At 43.2% G+C, this 24,746-nt stretch overlaps 1 protein-coding gene and 1 pseudogene across 1 annotated transcript; both read right to left on the bottom strand.

The window, feature by feature from the left end:
* Positions 1 to 1,012: 1,012 nt before the first annotated feature.
* LOC131190376 (zinc finger protein RFP-like) lies at positions 1,013 to 22,043 on the bottom strand. The gene is made up of 7 exons (XM_058167696.1): positions 21,951 to 22,043; positions 16,529 to 16,942; positions 13,390 to 13,486; positions 12,568 to 12,797; positions 11,157 to 11,179; positions 2,223 to 2,456; positions 1,013 to 1,185 (listed from the first exon to the last, which is right to left on the bottom strand). Exons 1-7 carry the CDS (start codon positions 22,041 to 22,043, stop codon positions 1,149 to 1,151), a joined length of 1,128 nt encoding a protein of 375 aa, XP_058023679.1. The 3' UTR covers positions 1,013 to 1,148.
* Positions 2,480 to 7,174, bottom strand: LOC131192497 (uncharacterized; annotated as a pseudogene).
* Positions 22,044 to 24,746: the final 2,703 nt, after the last annotated feature.

Here is a 24,746-nt window from a genome sequence, read left to right on the forward strand (position 1 = left end):
TGCTGTTAGCATTCAAAGTCACCATATCAGAGTTAAGTTTCATTCCCGTTATTTATTTTTATCTTACTTTTATTATTTTTACAATTAACTCAAGGTGACAAAGATATCCATCACATCTTCCTCCTCCTATACCTGTGAGGCTATAAAGCTACAAAGCCATGCCACGCCCACAAAGCCAGACCCACAGAACCTGTAGTAAGCATTTTTGAAACCCACCACTGCTTGCTAGGGTTTGTTGGATTATGACAATCGTGTGTTAGAAGATGATTACAGATTATACCAAGTACTGAACACCTACACAATCATTGGTTGCAACTAACATGAAACAAACAAGCATGATCCATAAATGGGATGGAGAGCTGTGACAGACATATAAAATCATGATTGACAGGTTTAGCTGTTAAGTATCTTTAATACTGATACACTTGAACACATGATGCTAAAGCCGATAAAGCTCCTAGGATACTTCATTTCTTTTTTATCCAGACAAATAAAAATGCTGATCAGATTATTCCTTTATAATGACTGATTGACTGGTCAGGGTGGCATAGAACAATAAAGGAAGCTGAAGTAGCAAAAAGCTAAGGAGCCTCTGCTTTAAAGGCTTTCAGAGATCACACTTGGCAAATAGGGATTTTTCCAAATTTTTGTCTATGGAGGTCCCCTCTTTTAGGGGAGTGTCATGCAGGTGCCCTCGCCCAAACAGAAAGAGGGCTGAACGGTGCTTCTAACCGACTCATTAAACCAGACTCTATAGATTATCATTGCTGTCTTGGCATTAAAAAAGCTCAGTTTCCCCTCTTCGCAGTTGAGAGACACGGATCCTCCTGGGTTCCTTACTCAGGACCAGGTTAGAGCCCTCTTCTGACTGAGAGGTGGCCTCGTTTTCCCTTCTCCATTCCTGAAACTCCCAGTACCTGGTCTGCACATCAACGTTTGGTAACTTCAGTGGCAGTTTGGCAACCCCTATAGCCCATCCTGCTATACCTTCTACCATAACTTCCCAGAAATGTCTCCCTGTTGAGAACCTCTGACAGCCAAAGACATAAGCATTTCTGTCAGATCTGTTGCAGTCTGAGACAGGATATATTCTGTTAAGTGGCTTAACTCCTCTGACGCTTTTTCGATCTTTGGAGACATTAAGGTGGTCAGGATTGGCTGTGTCTGGATCCAGAGTTACATCCACTGTAAGGGGAAAGGAAAGGAAGGAAAAAAACAAGAGCTTCAACTGCAGGCCTGGTTTGTGTCTTCAGTTCCCAAGAATTTAATACTACAGCCTCTTGTGTGAATGGAGTTTAGCTTCCAAACATGCTCCCTGCCCCCCCCCTCCAGAAATGGGAGAGTCAGGTTTTTTTCAACCACACCTCACCATTGCCTGGTCCAGAGTTCTCCAACTTTGGCAACGGTAAAGATTTGTGAACCCTTGACCAAGTCCTTCGAACACTTCATAGTGTTCCACCTTTTCTAGCCTCCCTGCACAATTCACTTTAGCTTCCACCTTGCAGGTGAGATTAATGAGGCTGGGGGTGAAGAGTGGTTGGCTTTGCCTTCAGTGAGTTGCTGGGAGGGCCAAGGTTGAACAGGGACTCTACCTGGAGCATTAATCCAGAAGATCAGGCAGAGAAAGAGGCTGCCATGTTTCAATTCTGAACTGGCAGAGTCAGAAGGATCCCCAGAGGTAACTGGGGACACACAATGGGATGTGAGGAAGATCCACCCTTTTCTCTGTGAGCATCAAGGTATCACAGGCATGTACAAAAGGGGAGGATCTTGCACAGGAAACCTCTGCTTTCATCAGTCTGATGGCCCACATGGTGGAGGCAACCTGATGCTCCAACGTTGCTATGTGCTTTGACCCAAAGGACCTAATTTCTCTGATCCCAAAGACCTGGTCTCTCACCAACTTATAGTCAGGCAGTAAAATCAACAGGATGTTTTTAGCTTGGTAGAAATTCAATATTCCTTTCAGTCCCAGTCCATATTTTTCCATTTGTCCAGATATTTCATTCTATACCAAGATTGACTTCAATTTCCTAGATTATGTATACATAATTATACATAATGAACAGGATAGAGTAGGCATGGCATGGCATAGAATACTTTATTTGGCCAAATGTGATCAGAAACTGTTGTGACCTAGGCCCAAGTAGTTATTACCAGACGCAATCAGTCCTAAACAAACATATTTTATTAGAACAGCTGAGAAAGGATGTTGGTCTTACCTGACACGTCTCTTCTCAGTGCGCTGCGGGAGACTCCAAGCAAAGGTTAACTCAAATCCTACTGCCAGAGACTGGATTGATAGAATTTTCTTGCCTGGCTGAGCTTCAGTTTTTCGATGAAGGCATGTCAGAGTAGTAGTAGTACTATATATATCTATAGTAGAGATATAAATGCCCCCGGACCCCTGGACTCGGACGGTTCGCAGGGCAGGTTTTGGAGTCTCCAGCAGCGCACTGAGAAGAGACGTGTCAGGTAAGACCAACATCCTTTCTCCAGGGTGCTGCTTGGAGACTCCAAGCAAGGAATATACCCAAGCTTTATTATCTATTTTATTTTATTTATTTATTTCGTCACACAGTATATATAAGTATAAGCATGTAATAACTATACAATATATAAGCATATATATAAGTATGAGTATGTAATAACTATATTAATTGGATATAACGAAAGGAAACAATAGGACAGGAACGGTAAGCACGCTTGTAGCTCTTATGCACGCCCCTTACAGACCTCTTAGAAATGGGGTGAGGTCAATAGTAGACAGTCTTTGGTTGAAGCTTTGGGGATTATGGGAAGAGACCACAGAGTCAGATAGTTTATTCCAAGCATTAACAACTCTGTTACTGAAGTCATATTTTCTGCAATCAAGATTGGAGCGGTTAACATTAAGCTTAAATCTATTGTGTGCTCATGTATTGTTGCGATTGAAGCTGAAGTAGTCTTTGACAGGAAGGACATTGTAATAGATGATTCTATGAGTTAAACTCAGGTCATGTCGAAGGTGGCGTAGTTCTAAATTTTCTAAGCCCAGGATTTCAAGTCTGGTGGGGTAAGGTATTTTGTTGTATTCAGAGGAATGGAGAACTCTTCTTGTAAAATATTTCTGGACACGTTCAATTGTATTGATGTCAGAAATGTGGTATAGGTTCCAGACAGTCGATCTAGCTTGATCTAGGGGAGGGAGACCGGCCGGTCCCTGATCTCCACGGTGGCATGCACCCTTTGCAGAACTCTACGGCCGAATGACGCCTCAGCTGAGGCATACACATCCAGTTTATAATACCTGATAAAGGGTGTCGGAGATGACCAGGTCGCCACCGTACAGATGTCTTCTATGGGAGCTTGCATGGCCCAAGCAGCTGTGGTGGCCACACTCCTGGTGGAGTGAGCAGTAATCTGTCTAGGGACAGGCCGAGCCTGCACCTCCTAGGCCTTGGAAATGCAGGATTTCAAGCAACAGCCAATGGTGGAAGAAGTCACCATTGGTTGCAGTCTGGAAGGATACAAATAAAGATTCCGTCTTCCGAAAGGAAGAAGTCTGTTTAATGTACCTGCGGAGAGCTCTCCTGACATCCAGAGTATTCCAGTGTTCCTCCGTGGGATGATGGGGACCCGGGCAAAAATTAGGCAAGATGAGCTCCGGGGGTCGGTGAAACCAGGAATTCATCTTCGGCAGGAACGAAGGGGCCAAAGGATGAAAAATGCAAAGGTCCTCCCTCACAGATAATGCCGCTAATTCAGATATCCTCCTGGCTGATGTTATCGCCACGAGGAATGCCACCTTCAGTGTCAAATATCGGAAACTAGAGGTCTTTAATGGCTCATAGGGCCTTGAAGTGAGGGCCTGAAGCACCAAAGCCGGGTCCCAGGGGGGAAGCGATGCACCACCAGTGGTCTCAAATTAGCAGCTCCCTTCAGAAAACAGCATATTCTGGGGTGGTGAGTAAGGGGTTGCCTGTTGTCACATGCCAACACTGTAGCCAATGCTGCAACCTGTCTCCTGAGGGTGTTGGGAGATAGTCCCCTGTCTAGTCCAGTTTGCAGAAAATCCAGTACCTCAGGAACCAAAGTGAGGAACACCATTGGCAAAATGCCCTCCAAGTGGCGTCATAAATCCGGTCATGGAAGGTCGTCTGGATGCCTGGATGGTCCGGATGACTTTCCCAGCCCTCCTCAGGAGGCTCCCCTCAAGTTCCAGGCAGTCAGCTGGAGCCACTGAGGCTCCGGTTGTACTACGACCCCCTGGCTGAGAGAAATCCTGTCCCGGGGAATCCACCAGGGGCGGGACACTGAGAGGTTGAGTAGGTCCGCGAACTAGGGATGCCTGGGCCAATGCGGAGCTAGAAGCAGGACTTCTGCCCTCTCCTCCAATACCTTCCGGATGACCCTCGGAATGAGGGGAATTGGGAGAAAGGCATAAAGCCGCCCTTGAAGCCAGGGACTGCGGAGAGCATTGATTCCCTCTGCCCCTGGGGCTGCAAACCTGGAGAAAAACCTGGGCATTGGAGGTTTGGGCAAACAGATCCACCACTGGCTGACTGAATCTCTCACACACTTCTTTGAAGAGATCTGGGTGCAGGCGCCACTCTGAGTGGTCCAGGATTGTTCTGCTCAGCCAGTCCACCTGCACATTCGTTACTCCGGAAATGTGTTCTGCCCTGACAGAGAGAACATGTCTCTCTGCCCAGAGCCCCAGCTTCTCCGCTTCTGTCATGAGGGATCTGAAACGAGTGCCCCCTTCCCGATTTATGTGGGCATTTGTGGCCACACTGTCCATCAGTATGAGAACGTGCTGGCCTCTCACTGACTCTCAGAAGTGGCATAGGGCAAGGTGAACTGCCCACAGCTCCAGGCAATTGATGCTGTTCTGGAGCTCTGTCAGAGACCACCTGCCCTGAGCCACCTGAGATTGGAAGTGGGTGCCCCAACTGAAGAGACTCACGTCCGATGTGATCGTGACACGCTGGCTCACCCTGTAGGTGCATCCCCGCCGTAGGGCTGGGGAGGCCCACCAATGCAGTGATCTCAACACTCTTTGGGTAAGTCTCACTTTGAGTCTTGAGTCGCTCTTGCCAGCACTCTGATGCCGTAATAGGATTCATTGCAGTGGCCAGGCATGCAACCGCACCCAGGGCACTATAGAAAGACACTAAATCATCTTCCCCAATAGTTGGGAGAGAAGGCTTAAAGGTATCAACTGCAGAGCTACTATCCCGGCCACTAAGGAATGCAGGCTTTCCAGGCGGTCTGGTGAGAGAAGAACTTGGCCAGAGGAGGAGTCTATCATTGTGCCCAGGTGAAGAAGACTGGTAGAAGGAAACAGATGGCTCTTTTTGAAATTGACTGTGAAGCCATGGTCCTGAAGGATCCGTATCAGAGTCTGGACCTCCTGCTCCACCCGCGAGGTTGACCTGGACTGGATCAGAATGTTGTTCAGGTAACACTGCAGTCAAATGGGGATTGCTTTGATGTGGGCTGTGACCACTGCCAGAACTTTTATGAAAATTCTGGGAGCCGATGACAGGCCGAATGGCAGGGCCCGGTATTGGAAGTGGCGCCCTCCATACGAGAATCACAGGAACCTGCGATGACAAGGTCAGATGGGCATGTACAGATAGGCCTCCTTGAGGTCTATGGAAGTCAACATGTTGCCCTCCCTGATGCAGCCCAAGATGGATTGAAGGGACTGCATCTTGAAGCAGCGATAGACCACCTGGGCATTCAATGTTTTTAAGTCCAAAATTCCACTCCAGCCCCCTGAACTTTTCAGTACCAGGAACAGGATTGAATAAAATCCTTGGCCCTCCTAGCTTTCCGTAACCAGCTCAATGGCATTGATCTCCAACAGATGTTGGATCTTGGTTTCTATCAGCTGATGTTTCTCAGTGTTCACAGGTACTTTGCAATGAATAAACCGTTTTGGGGTGGTGGTGGATAGGAATTCCAGTGCGAGACCCAATTGCACTGTCTGCAGAACCCATGCATCTGTCATGGTCTCCCCCCCCCCCGCATTGGTCCGTGAAATATTATAAGTGGCCGCCAATGGGAAAGATGGTGGGATAGTCATTTTCCACAACGAAAGGAGTGACCTCCTGACCCACAAAATGGCTGCTTGCTCTGAGCCTGATGCCTCCCTCTGTCACGATAGGATGACCTATCCGGAATCCACTCGTAACCCTGGTAGGACGGTCTCTGGAACTGGGCGGTAGTGGACCCGGAATCCACCGACCGGAACTGTGGCCTCTGATGGTAGTAAGGCGAAGCCCTACAATCTGCCCTCCTGTGCAAGGAAGGCAAACTTTTTTTTTGTCCTTGCCTTCAACAAGGGTGGGGTCCAAAGCTTCCCCAAACAAGTGTGACCCTTTGTAGAGGGTGGAAGCCAATCTCCATTTTCAGCACATGTCCGCCTGCCAATGGCAAGGCCACAGGAGGCGCCGCGATGTCACAGCAGAGGCCAATGCCCTGGATGCGAACTTAGTTGCATTCAAGGTCTCATCGGCCGAATATTCAGTGGCAGCCATGAGCTTGTTCAGGTCCTGATGCAACCTGGTCTCATCAGATGGCAACTTGGCTTGCATCTGGCGCAACCAGATCAATATGCCCCTGTCAGGAAATTATTATTTGCCTAACTAGTTGGCCAGGCAATATATAAACTATGTATGTTTGTAGAAAGGCATGATATTGCCTTAAGGCTGTGCTGCATCATTGCAAGCATCCTGATTGGTTGAGCTCTGTAGCCAATGTATAAAAGGACTACTAAACTAAGGCTTGTTAGGGAATCTACAGGTACGCTACAGCATTGTAACCTGAAGACATGCTGCAACTGTATATTTGAGCTTTATGATTGTTGCTTGATCATGGCTAGTTACTGATTCCTCAAGATACTGACTGTTGTGTATTGAACTGTGTTTTGCCAAACTGAAAGAAGACCTGGCTTATTTGTTTTGCAAGTCTACGTTGGTAAGAAGACTTTGTAACATCCCTGACTGGCTTTATATGTGTATGACCTGGAATTGTTTTTGGACTCTGTCTTTGTTTTTTCCCTAAAAGTAAAGGAATATCAAACCACAGTTTGTCTGCAAGTGACTGTTATTGTATACAACCAGTCTCAGTCGTTTCCATGCGTAGGGTACTCTGCTCAACAGTCCACAACCTTGGTTGTGAACCCAAATTACCCTTAACAGCCCCGATTCAGTCTGGGCACATTGATCTGATGGTCCAAGCTGCAGGTTGATACGTTTTGTGAAGTGCCATCTCATCACTGTCCGACTCCGTTGATAGCTCCGCGGGCTGCTGGCGGATCACAACAGACACAAAGGGAATTTTGTCTCCTATACATAAGCTCACAGTGTACATATAAACAGCAAGTAATCAGAAATAAAATCGTAAAATCATTAACATCATAATCTTTAAGGTACCTAAACATATATTTTTCTTTTTTGTTACTCAATCATGTTTCTCTTACAGTTACTGGCATCAGAGCTCAAAACAGGCAAAGAATTGCAATTCTTACAACTCATATTTACCTTCCTGTAGTTGAAGTCATCTATTTATTTGTGCAGGACTGGGAAGAAAAGGGAGGGATTCAGCATCTCATCATTTTAATTGTAATTTTAAATTTTGGCCTATTCAGATACCCTGGTTTGCTTTCCTTGGCCTCAAATCAGGAAATAAGGAATAGGGAAAGCTACAAGCCAGAATGTCTTTGGTGGCTATATATATTCCATCAGGTATAAATATATTCTACTATATATTCCATATACCTCAATTTAGGCATATGGTCCTCAACTTACAACCATTTGTTTAGTGAAGTTACAGCGGCACTGACAAAAGTGATTTATGATCGGTTCTCACACTTACGACTGCTGCAAGCTTCCTGGGGAGCTTTGACAAGCAAAGTCAATGGAGGAAGCCAGATTCGCTTAACAACCACATTCTTCATTTCACTGCCGTGATTTTCTTAAGAACTTTGGGGAAAAAAATTCATAAAATGGGGCACAGCTCACTCAACAACCGCCTTGCTTAGCAGCAGAAAGTTTGGGCTCAATGTGGTCGTAAATCAAGAACTACCTGTAAATATTCCATTATACTTAGTGGAAGCTTATTCTGCTTCCCCAGTGATCAGTGCACAAAGATTCAGGATACAAAGAATACAGGTGGTCTCGTCTTATGCCCACAATTGAGCCCAGAATTTATTTTGCTAAGTGAGAAATTTGGTAAGTGAATGATTGCAGGTGTTAAATTGGTAACCTGGTTGTTAAGTGAATCCGGCTTCCCCATTGACTTTGCTTGTTAGAAGGTCACAAAAGAGGATCACTGCAACTGTCATAAATATGAACTCGTTGTCAAGCCTCCAGAAGTAAATCACGTAATTGTGGGGATGATACAATGATAAGTGTGAAAAACGATCACAAATCACTTTTTTCAGTGCCATTATAACTGTGAAAACTGTGAAACAGTTCACTAAGTGAACTGTTGTAAGTTGAGGACTACCTGTAAATGGTCAACGATGAGTAGCTAGTGGTTCCCGTTTTTAGGTGGCCCATCTTTAATGGGAGAAACCAGAAAGCTCCTGTTCCCCTCCTGGTGCCAAGACACAAGGCCTTTCCACAGAGAAATGAGGGTGTCTCTTCCGCTGATCCTGAAATCGATCCCTCTTTGATCCATGTGACACTAGCCCAGAATCTCTCTTGGATGCTCAAAATGTCATCCAGCATCATCAAAATGTCATCTAGGGTAAAATCCCAGCAGCTGTTTTTTACCTTTCCATTTTCTCATGGCCCTTTTCAGAAGCGCAGTCATCTCACTGTACTCCCAGATTGTCCACTTCTAGTCCAGAAGTAAATCCACTGGATTACTGTATGTTTTCTTTGCCTCATATCTGGCAAGACAAAATAACAGAATAACAGAATTGGCCTCTTCTGGAAAGCTTCCACTGATGAAACTCCCACAACATCTGAAGGCCAGCAGTTCCAGTGGTTCATTCTCCTCAGTCAGAAAATTTCTCCTTATTTCTAGGTTGAATCTCTCTCTCTTTTTTTTTAATTTACATTTATATCCCGCCCTTCTCCGAAGACTCAGGGCGGCTTACGGTGTATGTATTGATCAGTTTCCATCCATTATTCCTTGTCTGGCCTTCAAGTACTTTGGAAAACAGATTGAACCCCTCCTCTCTGTGGCAGCCCCTCAAATATTGGAACACTGTTGCTATCATTTCTCCCCTGGTCCTTCTGTTCACTAGACTAGCCAGGCCCAGTTCCTGTAACCATAATCAATCTGCCAATAGAAGCAGCTTTCTAAATCATCAGATGGTTCTTGAGGATTGGCTTACTACAGGATCCAATCTGGGTTGATCATCAGAGATTTTTTCTTCTGAGCTTGCCCATCCTCCAGGAACTCCTCCCTCTGTCTCCGGAATGTGCGCACTGGACTGTTCTACGCATTGTGTTTATGTGGTGCCTGGTTGTGTGTGGCTTTTAGTTGTTATGTGGGGTGTTGATGGCCAGCTATTAAGTCCATGATCGTCATTTTCTTGTGTTGCCCTGTCCTTGCCTCCTAACTACCTGGTAAACTGGTGGTAAATCAACAATCCTGTTGACTGACAAAGGTCCTGTTTCTCAGGCTTCAGTCAATTCTCTGGCTAGCTACTCAAATATGGGCATCATGGCAACTCAGTGGATCCTGACCCAGAACTGCACGCATCCACCGTCATCAAGTTAAACAAGAGATCTAGTAGAGGCCACTAAGTTTCAGTTTTGGGCTCCCTACTCTTCAAAATTCTCGTGAATCTCTTGGCCAAAACAATGGATTGTATCTTCCAAATCACTGATGACAAATAACTACTATGGGTGAGGTTATATCCATCAATTAAAAGATGGATATAACATTCAAACTGATCTTGATGGATTAAAGATAATGCAATGAAATTGAATAGAGACAAATCCAGTTACAAGCAACCTTCAATTTATGGCTATTTGTTAGCAAACAGTTATAACGGCTCTTGAAAAACTGACTTACAACCATTTTCCCACTTAACATCTGTCACAGTGTCCCTGTAGTCACAATTCGGGTGCTTGGCACAGCTTATATCCTACAATGATACTGTCAGGCCTGGAAACCATACTAGACTTTAGGGTTCCAGACGCTGCCACATTTTTCCCCTCCCCCACCACCCTTGATAATCCAAGGTAAAACCCACTATGAAATCAAGAAAATCCTTGACTCTAGACTATACAGAGGTCAATTACAATATTTAGTCCACTGGAAGGGATATCCATTATCTGAATCTACTTGGGTAAAAAGTTGGAAAGTAAATGCGGACAATTTGATTAAACAATTTCACGACACTTTCCCTGACAAACCTAAAAAACCTCTTGGAGAGGGGGGTAGAAGGGAACTGTGGACCACTGACACTCTTCTTTATTAACTCTTTGTTTTCTTTCCTAGAATATAGCTTCTTTTCCAAGGGGGGACGCCTGTCAGGCCTGGAAACCATACTAGACTTTAGGGTACCAGACGCTGCCACATTTTCCTCTGAAGGGAAGAAGGGGGGCTGAGGGGTATGGTAACATTCTTCAAGCGGTCAAGGTCGGATGGTGTTCACATCTGCAGGAAGAGTGGCGAGAAGATATTCGAATGAACTGGGAGAACGTGGGACCATGTGACCAGCAAAGGGGTCAGGGGGGTGGGACTCTTGGGGTTTGTATAACTGGGAAAAGAATCCGGAAGTTCAGTTTTGGAATTTCACTCATCATGTGCCAGTTTCCTCATGCTAGTAAAGAACTCTGAAAGACAATGGCTTCTGAGTTTTTTTTATGCAGAAGAGGTTTTTCTGGAACCTTGACAGATACTTTTAAAACTATCAAACATCTGTCTCTTCTTGGGAAGGGCTCAATAGGTGGATAAAAATGCCAAATTCAATCTAAACATCTGGCTGACTGTGAAACCAGCCATAATAATTTATCATATCAAATATTGCTAGTTATATTGTGTTGAGGTTGTCTGAGGTAATATCTACAAAGCCCTGAAATATAGTACATTGTCTTTACATTAAAATATTACGAAATATAGAAAGAACTTTCCAAAATAGGAAAACTGCTGGAGGAGATGCTGATCTCTGAGACTGTAAAGAAAAGGGTGGGTTCACTTACTTCTTCAAGACGCTTCCAATGTCCTAAAAAAAACAGAGAGAGAGAAAGCACTAAAAGGAGCTACTTCCAATGCAGAAAATTAAATTCTTACATTATTAAACTAATCTGTTTTTATAGACATGGCTAGTAATGACTAAATATGTAAAATTCAAAACTTGAGGCTGTAATTTTATTTTGCATTTTACTGTGCAGAAAAAAAAGTTGAAAGACAATGGTATTTTTTCTTGTCCCTGTATCCTACATTTGTTTCCCATTCTAATCCTTCTCCATTTCCCTGTTTTCTTTATTTCCATTTTTATTTGTACTTTTCACTATTATAAGTTCAATTAAATTTAGTTGGGGGGGGGAAGAGGGAAGAATCAAAAGGAGCATTCTGTGGAGGGCTAAAGAATTCAGAGAGGAGTAATAAAGATGGTAAGAGCTCTGAATAGAATAGAATAGAATAGAATAGAATTTTATTGGCCAAGTGTGATTGGACACACAAGGAATTTGTCTTGGTGCATATGCTCTCAGTGTACATAAAAGAAAAGATACCTTCATCAAGGTACAACATTTACAACACAATTGATGATCAATATATCAATATAAATCATAAGGATTGCCAGCAACAAGTTATAGTCATACAGTCATAAGTGGAAAGAGATTGGTGATGGGAACTATGAAACGATTAATAGTAGTGCAGATTCAGTAAATAGTCTGACAGTGTTGAGGGGATTATTTGTTTAGCAGAGTGATGGCCTTTGGGAAAAAACTGTTCTTGTGTCTAGTTGTTCTGGTGTGCAGTGCTCTATAGCTTTGAGGTAGGAGTTGAAACAGTTTATGTCCAGGATGCGAGGGATCTGCAAATATTTTCACGGCCCTCTTCTTGATTCGTGCAGTATACAGGTCCTCAATGGAAGGCAAGTTGGTAGCAATTATTTTTTCTGCAGTTCTAATTATCCTCTGAAGTCTGTGTTTTTCTTGTTGGGTTGCAGAACCGAACCAGACAGTTATAGAGGTGCAAATGACAGACTCAATAATTCCTCTGTAGAATTATTGGAGGCCAAACTGTACAATGAATGGCTAAGGGAACTCGGTATGCTCAGCCTAACAAAGAGAAGGCTTAGGGGAGACACAACAGCCGTCTTCCAATACTGCAAGGGCTCTCATAGGGAAAGGGGTGGAAGCTCATCACAAGGAGATCCAATCTAAAATAAGGAAGAATTTCCTGACAGTGAGAATTATTTATCAGTGGAACAGCTTCCCTCCCAGAATTCTGGGTGCTTCATCACTGGAGGATTCCAATAATAGTTTGGACAACCATTTTTTAGGGATGGTATAAGGGCTCCTGCCTTGAGCAGAGGATTGGACCAGAAGACCTCCAAGGTCCCTTCCAGCCCTAGGATTTTGTGATCTTAACTTCCTGCCTCACCTGTAAGAGTTGGCTGGCTGGCGGCTGCCGCTTCTCTTCTATCTCCTGGATGAGATGGTCAAGAGAGTTGACTTCCTCCATGTGTTTGGCTAAAGCCTTCTCCTTTCTTACCATAATACTCTTCTTCGTCTCTTCCATTCTAGCCAACGTAAGCTTCTCCCTTCCTTCTAACCAGAGTTGTAGCTCTCTGAATTCAGCCACTACATAACTTTTCACTTTTTTAATGATGTCCCTAGAAGAAGAAAGAGAAAAAGCAAAAGGCATATTTTTATTTAATTTAAATTGTTTTACTTAATTGTTATTACATTTATTTTAATCATTATAATAATTAAAGGGATTCCGTGAAGAATCCAGAAGTGAGGTGAGAGAATTTCCTAAGGAGAAAAAAACCCCTTTTGATATTAAAAAGCACAGTGGGGAAAGTTTTCTTTTTTTAAAAAAGGCTCCAGTTTAAATGATCTCTCATGAAAATGTTATTGGCAATCAGAGATTCCAAAAAAGTAGACAGAAAAATGTTTGAGTTCACAATTTTTTCAATAAGATGAAACACAGTTTGCATTAATTTATTATCCCAACCAAACCCATTGTATAAAACACAGCTCATGGCATAGGTGCACTTAACCCAACTGTGACTCATTCAGCCAATGGTGACATCTCAGTCCCCAGGTTAAGAATAAATTCTGTGCCCTAATACCATTTTTAACTTGAATTTCCTTTAAGTCAGAACTTGTACTTACAAACAGGCTGCCTATTATCAAAGATGGCGGATGGTGTTCTCCTTCCTATTAGCTCAGAAGCTCCTCCCCATTGGATCAATACTTACAAGCCCCTCCTCCACTGTTAGCGCTGCGATTATTTTGTTTGTAGCTATTTTTTCTTTCTGTTCCTTCTGAGCTTTCAGGCAATCCTCAACCTTCACCTGAAGAGAAAATACAAGTTTTGAGTTCTTTAAAGTATTACATAGAAGAAAGACCCAGTTAGAAGATATATTCAATCATCATAAATACGGCAGATGGCAAGCGGCCAAATTTTGATCATGTGACCTCGGAATGATGCAATGATCACAAGGTTGAAAAACATGTCATTTTTTTCATTGTCCTCATAACTTTGAACAGTCACTAAATGAATGGTTCTAAGTTGAGGACTACCTGCAAAGGCATTAAAGTGAGCTGCCTGAGTCTCCTGGTTGCTGTCATCCCAGAAGCATCACAGAGAAATGAAAGTTTGGCCTGATCCAGCAGGACTGTTTTTCGGGATCTGCACTCAAAATTTTGGAGGACTCCATGACAATTTTGCTCTAGACTAGAGCAAATGTGGAAAGGGAGCTGGCAAAGGGAGCCTATTTCTCCCTACAGGGCAATTTCCGTTGCTAAGCAAGAGAGTTAAGTGAACTTTTGTCTCATTTTACAACTTTTCTTCCCAATGTTGTTAAGTGAATCACTGCAGTCACACAGCTGTTAAATGAATCTGGCTTCCCCATTGACTTTGCTTATCAAAAGGTGGCAAAGGGTGATCACAAGAGCCCAGGACACCGCAACGTGACAATTGACAAGCACCTGACAACAATTGAAAACAGGGATGTCGACCTGTTTTTAAACAGTTGCAGGCAGGGAGACAAAGGCTGGGATAAAGCAGGAGGAAGCAAGTAAACGGTTCCAAAGACTGCGAGGGCTGGCACTGGATGCCCCTCTAAAGCGGTTCCTCCTGGTCGATCCCTACTTGGTACTCCAGGAAAGCCTCCGCCGCAGGGATCACCGAGTGGCCCCTGTGCTCTTTGGATCGGTCGCAGACCACGCAGATGAGGGTCTCGTGGTCCTTACAGAAGAGCTTATGGGGCTCCCGGTACCTCGGGCAGAAGCTCCCTCCTTCCTCCTCCGCACAGCCGCCGCATCGCCTGGCCACTTCAGCCACCCGCGCCAGCTGCCTGTTGGGGAGGAGGTTATGAGGCGCGAAGGTCCGTCTACATTGGGGGCAGGAAGCCTCCGATTCCGACGTCCCCCATCTGCGGGTCAGGCAGCCCCGGCAGAAGTTGTGGCCGCACTCCGGGATGAGCACGGGGTCCTGGAAATAGTCCAGGCAAATGGAGCAGGTGGCTTCTTCCACCAAATCCTGCAAGGGCGCTTCGGCCGCCATCGACGAGAAAGGAAAGAGAAAGTTAAGTTTCGCTTCCTCTCCTCCAAATCAGCTGACCGCCTTTGGGCTCTGCCCAGACGGGAAACCGGAATGAATTGTTGCTGCACTTGCGATCGGCTTCGCTGGCTTCATAAAGAAGAACTACGGTATTTTTAAAAGAACAAATTGGGAGGAGGAAAAATTCACGGGACGGACCCCCGAACAATTATTATTAGCCCAACCAGCTCGTTAAAGGGAAAATTGTTTTAAAAACTGGAGAGAAGCAAGCATCCTTGGGACGAATCCCGATCAATTACAAATGATCCCAGCATCCTGTTAAAGAGGAAAACAAGTTTAAAATATTGGGAGAAGCCAATATTCATGGGATGACCCCTCCCCCAAGATCTATTATTGATCCAGACGTTTTGCTATAAGGAGAGGTGGGGAACCATGGGCCTTTTATGGCTTGTGGATTTCAAATGATATATAGGGTCTCCTGTTTGAGCAGGGGACTAGACTAGAAGACCTCCAAAGCCCCTTCCAGGTCTATTCTGATTGATTGATTGGCTGATTGACTTCAACTCCCAGAATTCGTGAACCAGCTGGCTCAGGAACTTTGAGAGTTGAAGTCTGCAAATTATAAAAGGGCCATCATGTCCCCCTCCCCCCTCCCTTGCTAAAGGGAAAGATATTGAAAAATCCTGGGGAGAAAGAAACATCCATGGCATAGGTGCACTTAACCCAACTGTGACTCATTCAGCCAATGGTGACATCTCAGTCCCCAGGTTAAGAATAAATTCTGTGCCCTAACACCATCTTTAGCGTGAATTTCCTTTAAGTCAGAACTTGTACTTACAAACAGGCTGCCTATTATCAAAGATGGCGGATGGGGTTCTCCTTCCTATTAGCTCAGAAGCTCCTCCCCATTGGATCAATATTTACAAGCCCCTCCTGCACTGTTAGCGCTGCGATTATTTTGTTTGTAGCTATTTTTTCTTTCTGTTCCTTCTGAGCTTTCAGGCAATCCTCAACCTTCATCTGAAGAGAAAATACAAGTTTTGAGTTCTTTAAAGTATTACATAGAAGAAAGACCCAGTTAGAAGATATATTCAATCATCATAAATACGGCAGTTGGCAAGCGTCCAAATTTTGATCATGTGACCTCGGAATGATGCAATGATCACAAGGTTGAAAAACATGTCATTTTTTTCATTGTCCTCATAACTTTGAACAGTCACTAAATGAATGGTTCTAAGTTGAGGACTACCTGCAAAGGCATTAAAGTGAGCTGCCTGAGTCTCCTGGTTGCTGTCATCCCAGAAGCATCACAGAGAAATGAAAGTTTGGCCTGATCCAGCAGGAGTGTTTTTCGGGTTCCGCCCTCAAGATCTGGAAGGACTCCATGACAATTTTGCTCTAGAGCAAATGTGGAAAGGGAGCTGGCAAAGGGAGCCTATTTCTCCCTACAGGGCAATTTCCGTTGCTAAGCAAGAGAGTTAAGTGAACTTTTGTCTCATTTTACAACTTTTCTTCCCAATGTTGTTAAGTGAATCACTGCAGTTGTTAAGTTAGTCACACAGCAGTTAAGCGAATCTGGCTTCCCCATTGACTTTGCTTATCAGAAGGTGGCAAAGGGTGATCACAAGAGCCCAGGACACAGCAACGTGACAATTGACAAGCACCTGAATTTTGATCAGTGACAACAGGGATGTCGACCTGTTTTTAAACGATTGCAGGCAGGGAGACAAAGGCTGGGATAAAGCAGGAGGAAGCAAGTAAACGGTTCCAAAGACTGCGAGGGCAGGCACTGGATGCCCCTCCAAAGCGATTCCACCTGGCTGATCCCTACCTGGTACTCCAGGAAAGCCTCCTCCGCAGGGATCACCGAGTGGCCCCTGTGCTCTTTGGATCGGTCGCAGACCACGCAGATGAGGGTCTCGTGGTCCTTACAGAAGAGCTTGAGAGGCTCCCGGTGCTTCGGGCAGAAGCTCCCTCCTTCCTCCTCCGCACAGCCGCCGCATCGCCTGGCCACTTCAGCCACCCGCGCCAGCTGCCTGTTGGGGAGAAGGTTATGGGGCGCGAAGGTCCGTCTACATTGGGGGCAGGAAGCCTTTGATTCCGACGTCCCCCAACTGCGGGTCAGGCAGCCCCGGCAGAAGTTGTGGCCGCACTCCGGGATGAGCACGGGGTCCTGGAAAAAGTCCCGGCAAATGGAGCAGGTGGCTTCTTCCACCAAATCCTGCAAGGGCGCTTCGGCCGCCACCTACGAGAAAGGAAAGAGAAAGTTAAGTTTCGCTTCCTCTCCTCCAAATCAGCTGACCGCCTTTGGGCTCTGCCCAGACGGGAAACCGGAATGAATTGTTGCTGCACTTGCGGTCAGCTTCGCTGGCTTCATAAAGAAGAACTACGGTATTTTTAAAAGAACAAATTGGGAGGAGGAAAAATTCACGGGACGGACCCCCGAACAATTATTATTAGCCCAACCAGCTCGTTAAAGGGAAAATTGTTTTAAAAACTGGAGAGAAGCAAGCATCCTTGGGACGAATCCCGATCAATTACAAATGATCCCAGCATCCTGTTAAAGAGGAAAACAAGTTTAAAATATTGGGAGAAGCCAATATTCATGGGATGACCCCTCCCCCAAGATCTATTATTGACCCAAACGTTCTGCAAAAGGAGAGGTGGGGAACCATGGGCCCTTTATGGCTTGTGGATTTCAAATGATATATAGGGTCTCCTGTTTGAGCAGGGGACTAGACTAGAAGACCTCCAAGGCCCCTTCCAGGTCTATTCTGATTGTTTGATTGGCTGATTGACTTCAACTCCCAGAATTCGTGAGCCAGCTGGTTCAGGAATTTTGGGAGTTGAAGTCTGCAAATTATAAAAGGGCCATCATGTCCCCCTCCCCCCTCCCTTGCTAAAGGGAAAGATATTGAAAAATCCTGGGGAGAAAGAAACATCCATGGGACCGATTGCCAAACAATTATTATTGATCCAACCAGTTTGTTAAAGGGGAAAATGCTTTTTAAAAAATAGGAAAAAGGAAACATTTATGAGACCAGAGGGAGTAAACCTGAACTGAAACAGACAGTAAGAAGCCCTTGATAAAAGCCCTAATCTAATGCTCTTACCCTCTCTCTCTACCCCCTGCTCTTCTCTTTCCTGCCAAAACCTCCTCCTTTTCATTCCCTTCTTCCACCATGATTCAGTTAAAATGGGGCAAAGTTCACTTGGCAGCAGAAATTTGGGGCTCAGTTGTAAGTTGAGGACTACCTATATTGCTGGGAGTTGAAGTCCACAAGTCTTAAAAGTTGCCAAGGTTGGAGATCCCTGCACTGGATGATTTAGTCCAGGATATTGATTTTCCTGCAGTTAACGGGAAAGAAAATTCATAACCCCAGCGAGTTGTCTTCCATATTGGTACAAGGTCAGCTCACCCACCAGTGGGATGGACCTCTCCTCTGCCTTTAGGGAGGGCCTCAAAGAGGCTCAAGCCTATTTTCCTTTGAGGTGCAATGTGAAGCCCTAGCAACATGAGTGCCAAAGTTTGCTGTGAGGACAGGTGAGCCTCCTGGCATAGCTTAGCTAGCTGTTTTTTCTGTAAATCATTCCAAGTGATGTTTAACTGTTCACACAAACCTTAACTATGAAATATGCATCGCAATCAAATGATATACTATTTGGCAGCCCAACCTAGGAATCATTTCTTCCAGTAGGATGTTTACTACTTCATGCTCTCTATTAGTCCTGCAAGCAAAGCCTCAGGCCATCCTTTGAAGGTACATTCTAGTCCCAAAACATACTTCAAACCTTGCTTTCTAGGGACTTCCGCTGGCAACGCAGGCTTCGCGGACGTTCCTTTGGGATCGTCTGCCCTGGGTTTCGTCAAACCGTCCCTGACAGCGTAAATGGGCTGTCAAACGGTTTGGAATTCTCCCCCCCCCTGGGTGAAGGGGGAGGGAAGAGTGGTCAGGTTTTGGGTAGAGCTCCCCGGGACCCCCTGGAATTTAACCAGGGGATCAAAGGGTGAGAGCTCCCCTTTAGCCTGACGAAGCTCCGTGCCCAGGGTGCTTCTGTTTATACAGAACGAGAAGCCGCGACCATCTCTGTGCCAAGATTTATTTCTAAAGAGAATTCAACACAGACAGAACAAAGTAGGAGGACTAGCAAGAATTTGCAAGTAATAAATCTTAACTTCAGCTCTTAAATAGCTTTCCTTTGAACTAACTTTCAACTTGAGTGGATTTAAAATGGCGTTTGCAATATACAAAGGAAAGCGAAACTTTAAAAAGACAAAGGAAGAAGAACATAACAAGCTACTTTTTTAAATGGAATGAACAAGAATTGTTAATGATTTTTTTTCTCTTTTTACCTTTTTCTTTATCACAATGTTTAAGAAGAAAAGTTTATTGAATTTTTTTTTCTCTCTTTTTGGTAGATTTTATAGTTTATGAATGGCTTTTAAGCAAACAGAACTAACTATTAAAATCTTGCAAACTTCTTCATTTCAAATATGGAATTTTTTTTTTTATAGGAACTTTCAGAGTTCCTTTCTTAATAAGTTTTTAAACAAGAGATTTTTACACCAATATATTAAAGATTGGAAATTCTTTATTGTTAGATGTTAAGCTGATTGGTGAGCAGATGGTGGAAAATGTGTAAGAAAGTGTGTAAGGAAATGTGTAAGATAGAAGACAAGGGGAAGGAAAATGCTTAAGATGTGATTTTGATGGTATTTTCTTTTTTTTAATATATATATATAGGGTTTAATTTTTACAACTGACTTATTTTGGGTATAAGGTATTACTATTTGAAATATGTGAGGTATAAAGGAATGGGAAGATGGAATATTGTTTAACTTTTGGAGGACAGATAGAAAAATTTATGGATGTAATGTTGGTATTTGGATAAATAGAATTTAATTGTTATGATTGATATATTTTGGATATAAGTTATATAAGTTATAATTTTAATAATGTTATTTGATAGATGTAAGGTAAATTGAAGAAATATTAATATTTGCAATGTTATTTGATTTATGTAAATGATATTTTTGGAGATTGAAAATGTGTAAGGAAATGTGTAAGATAGAAGACAAGGAGAAATGCTTAAGATGTGATTTTGATTTTTAAAAAAAATATATATATAGGGTTTAATTTTTACAACTGACTTATTTTGGGTATAAGGTGTTACTATTTGATATATGTGAGGTATAAAGGAATGGGAAGATGGAATATTGTTTAACTTTTGGAGGATGTAATGTTGGTATTTGGTTAAATAGAATTTAATTCTTATAATTGATATATTTTGGATATAAGTTATAATTTTAATAATGTTATTTGACAGATGTAAGGTAAATTGAAGAAATATTAATATTAGTAATGTTATTTGATTTATGTAAGTGATATTAAAGATATGAGAAGATAGAATATTGTTTATTTTTGGAGATTGGATAAAAATTTAAGAATTTAAGCTGGAAATATGAATTATATTTGGGACACTGTTTAAGGAAGAAAGGTATATTATAGAAGAATTTCTGATGAATACTGGAAGATGGAATATCGTTTTGGTCTTGATCGATGAAGATTGGATATTATTGATGAACTGGAAATACTAATTTAATTGGAAGATTCTGAAGATTTTAGGAGTGGAATGGACTGATATATAATGGACTGGAAGAAGAATGTACTTTTTTGTTTCTGGAAGGGGAGTTAAGGTCTTAGAGAGAGGAGTGACTATGGATTTGAATTATGTTGTATTTTAATTTATGATTGTTAATTTTATACCCTGTACTTTGTTCTGGGAAGTCTCAGCGGGTGGGAGGGGGGAGGGAGGGGAAGTGGGGAGAGGGGGGGAGATGAAGGATCAATGTAAAGGAATGATTGAAGATATGTAATTAAGAAATAGAAATAATTTGAAATGAAATCGGGGCTGCTCAGCTGCCATTTCAGAAGGGAATGGAAAGGGAGAGGAGAGAGTGAAGGAAGAAAGTAGGTAGGAAAGAGAGAGGTAGAAAAGGGGGAAAGGAGAGGAAGAAGAAAGGGGAAAGAGAGAGGGTTAGAAAGGGTGGAAGAGAAGAGTAGGGAAGGAGGAGAGGATGTAGAAAAGCGAAGAAGGATGAAGAAAGTAGAAGAAAGTAGAGAAGGGAGGAGGAAAGGTTTGTTAAGGAAGGAAGTGGTAGCTGGGCAGGTCCGAATAAGTAACAAATGAAAATTAATGATTAATGTTGAATAAGAGACTGTATATTGAATAGGTTGTTGGAAAATGAAAATAAAACTTTTTACAAAGAAAAAAAAAACCTTGCTTTCTAGGAAATTCAGTGAAGTCTATTTCCTAAATTGTCCCTGGGTAGTTGCCTTGAAGTTGGACTCCTAGGGGTGGATGCCTGGCTATTTTTGGATTATTTCTGCCATAGATCAGATAAGCTGCTACAGCTTGGGAGGTAGCAGAATAGAGACCCTTGCCTACTACACAGCATGTCACAAAATCTGCCAGTGCTTTTGACCCCCCTGTGTGTGCTGGCATGTATTTGTTATAAATCAGGGGTCTCCAACCTTGGCAACTTTAAGCCTGGCGGACTTCAACTTTAAGCCTGGCGGACAGCAAAACTGGCTGAGGAATTCTGGGAGTTGAAGTCTGCCAGGGTTAAAGTTGCCAAGGTTGGAGACCCCTGTTGTAAACGAATCCTCTGAGGTCCGCCCTCTCCCTTCCACCACCCTCATTCCTCTCCCTGTCTCCAATTGATGTGGCCCCTATCCACAGTGGTGGGATTCAAGTAATTTAACAACCGGTTCTCTGCCCTAATGATTTCTTCCAACAACCAGTGTGCCAAACTGCTCAGAAAGTTAACAACCGGTTCTCCCGAAGTGGTGTGAAATGGCTGAATCCCACCACTACCCCTATCCTATCCTTGGGTGTATAAGAGAGTGGAGAAGTGGCTATGGACAAATGGGAATTAGGTAGGCTGTTAATTCTAGGGCAGCTTCCTTAGCAGCTGTATCGGCAGCCCAATTTCCTTTTGTGTAAAGGGGTATCTTAGCAGGTCGCTTGACATGTAAGGCTGCTACTTGTTTTGGTTTCCAATAATTTTAAATTTTGTGGGCTATATTTAACGGTTGCTTCTCTTGCATTTAATAATCCTCTTCCCTTCCATAAGGCTCCATGGGCATGCAAGACTCCAAAGGCATATTTGCTATTAATGTTTGTCCCACAGCCAACTGTAAGGCTCTAGTTAGAATGACCTGTTCAGCTAGTTGGGCAGAAATGTTTACTGGTAATGGGTTGACTTCTACAATTTCCCATGGTGTCACCACTGCATATCCTGCCTTTCTCTGGCCTTCTACCATAAAGCTACTAGCATTCATAGTCAGCATTTGGGATAGACTGATCACAAAGATTGGGTCTACTGGCATAGACTGAATTCACTACCTGTACACAATCAGGATGCAGTTCACCTGGGGCAGGAGTGTAGCTGGGCTGAATACCTTTAATTGCATATCTCTAATTGTATGCAGGGGACACGGTGGCTCGGGCTAAGACGCTGAGCTTGTCGATCAAAAGGTCAGCAGTTCAGCGGTTCGAATCCCTAGTGCTGCCGTGTAACGGGGTGAGCTCCCGTTACTTTTCCCAGCTTTCGCCAACCTAGCAGTTCAAAAGCACGTAAAAAATGCAAGTAGAAAAATAGGGACCACCTTTGGTGGGATGGTAACAGTATTCCGTGCGCCTTTGGTGTTTAGTCATGCCGGCCACATGACCACAGAGACGTCTTCAGACAGCTCTGGCTCTTCAGCTTTGAAACAGATGAGCACCGCCCACTAGAGTCAGGAACGACTAGCACGTATGTGCGAGGGGAATATTTACCTTTTAATTGTATGGCAAGGGAGTCAAGCAAGAGAATCTGATATTTGGCTTGGCAGCCCCCCAGTCATCCAAAGTGCTCCCTTTACTTCCATAAACTCTTGAACCCCGTTTGGGACTTTTACTATGAGATAAAGTGATGGTGTTAACTGTTGAGCTTCTTCAACCAGCAGGGCTGTTGCTCCCACTGTTCACAAGCCATCCCAATGCCACAGGTCTTTGCCATGAGCCTAATTTCTGGGTGAGAACTTTCATTGCAATGCCTTCCCATTCGTGTACGAATAGAGTAAAAGCCCTAGTGCTGGTGTTCCCATAGGCTCCCTCTCTATTTGTGTGAATGTTGGTTGGCATTATCTAATCCATTCCAACATTTTCCCATCCCCCCCCCTTTAACAGCCTCATAAAAGGGGCTTGACAATTAATCAAAAATTACAATCCAAAGTCTACATCCCCAAGAATCCCAATTGTTTTCTATTAACAGGGGGCTTTGATGGATTGCCTCCCTCCTTAGGCTAACAGTCTCCAGCTGTCCTGCCATACCCTAAGTTTTCAACCTGCTGCTGTGCAATCTGGGCTTTTGTTGTTTCAGGCACATTATAGCCTTTTTTTTTTTGTCACAAACATTGACATAAAAACAACAACGTATCATATAAGCATATATATATGCTAAAATATGTATAAAATATAAAATATAGGCTAAAATATGTATATAGATAAGCAAAAGTATTAATTTTTATTTTTATTTATTTATTTATTTATCAGATTTTTATACCGCCCTTCTCCCGAAGGACTCAGGGCGGTGTACAGCCAGAATAAGAACAAAATATATACAATTTAAAACAACATTTAAAAAGAGCAAATTTTAAAGGCTGATTATTAAAATTTAAATTTAAAATTTAAAAAATATTAAGAATACCCAATTAAAATTCATCAATAATTATGCCAGTCCCGCTTTAATAAATAATGAATAAATATGTTTTGAGCTCACGACGGAAGGTCCGAAGATCAGGCACTTGACACATTGATATAATGAAAGGGAACAATAGGACAGGAACGGTAGGCACTTTTGTGCTCTTATGCATGCCCCTTACAGACCTCTTAGGAATGGGGTGAGGTCAATAGTGGACAGTTTTTGGTTGAAGATTTTGGGATTTTGGGAAGAGACCACAGAGTCCGGTAGTGAGTTCCAAGCTTTAACAACTCTGTTACAGAAGTCATATTTTCTGCAATCAAGATTGAAGCGGTTACCCAGATATTCCAGAGCTGCTGTTAGCAATCAGTGTTATTTTTTCTCTGTCATCTCTCTTTCTTGCTCAATACACACACACACACATATCTTGAATTCAGTCTTTCTCTTCCTATCCTGGCGCCTTAACCATTAGATCAAACTGGATCTGACGCCCATCTCAGTATCAAAGCCAGTTTTGGGCTGCCTCAGATTGTTGGCCTCTAGTGGCTATCTTGACGAATCTCCCTGCAGTTTTCTTGCTAAAGATTCAGGAGTGGCTTGCCATTGCCCGCTTCCTAGGGCTGAATGAGAGTGACTGGTCCAAGGTTGCCCACCATGCTTTGGGCCTAAGGCAGGATTAGAACTCATGGTTTCTAGCTTGATTTCTTAACCATCACACTAGATTGGCTTCTTCTTTTACAGCTACTCAATAAAAGGCAGAGTGGCTTAGAGAGGAAAAAGAGTGTTATTGTCAAATAATGTATTTATTTAATAATGTATTTCATTTTTACAATTCTATTTATAATTCAATTTGAATTTTGGCTTGACCAAGTGACGCATTTAGTCCACATAGTGCTCACATCTCCTATCTTGATAACAGGTGGTATGTTTTGTTTTTGTCTACTGTCTTCTGCACATCTTCTATTTCCGTGGCTCACGTAGTAAGATGCTGGGCCTGCGCACCGCTTAGGTTTCTATGAGCTCGACTCCCATAAGCAAATAAATCGCATAGGAACAAGAAAGGAGCCTCCCCCAATTGCCTACAGGCATTCAGGCGTCCCGCGGGTAAAGATAACAGCGCACGAAAAAATTCACAGAGGCATCCAGCCACCTTAGTGATCCCTGGCTAACACGTGCTATATGCTTAAAAAAACAACAACCCACTGAAGAATCAGATTTATTCGATTTCAAACAGCATAAAACTAATAAAATCAGGTAAATAGAATAGAATAGAATAGAATAGAATAGAATAGAATAGAAT

This window comes from Ahaetulla prasina, chromosome 2 (genome assembly GCF_028640845.1).
Source record: "Ahaetulla prasina isolate Xishuangbanna chromosome 2, ASM2864084v1, whole genome shotgun sequence".
Lineage (NCBI taxonomy): Eukaryota > Metazoa > Chordata > Lepidosauria > Squamata > Colubridae > Ahaetulla > Ahaetulla prasina.

What these genes read in the sequence shown, in the direction of transcription:
- LOC131190376 (XM_058167696.1), bottom strand. Translation starts at nt 22,043, where the DNA reads ATGAATGCTAGTAGCTTTATGGTAGAAGGCCAGAGAAAGGCAGGATAT. An exon ending in AGGCTTTCCTGGAGTACCAG is followed by an intron (nt 13,487 to 16,528) that starts GTAGGGATCAGC and finishes TTTTCTCTTCAG; the next exon opens with GTGAAGGTTGAGGATTGCCT. An exon ending in AACAGTGGAGGAGGGGCTTG is followed by an intron (nt 12,798 to 13,389) that starts TAAGTATTGATC and finishes CTTCTTCTAGGG; the next exon opens with ACATCATTAAAAAAGTGAAA.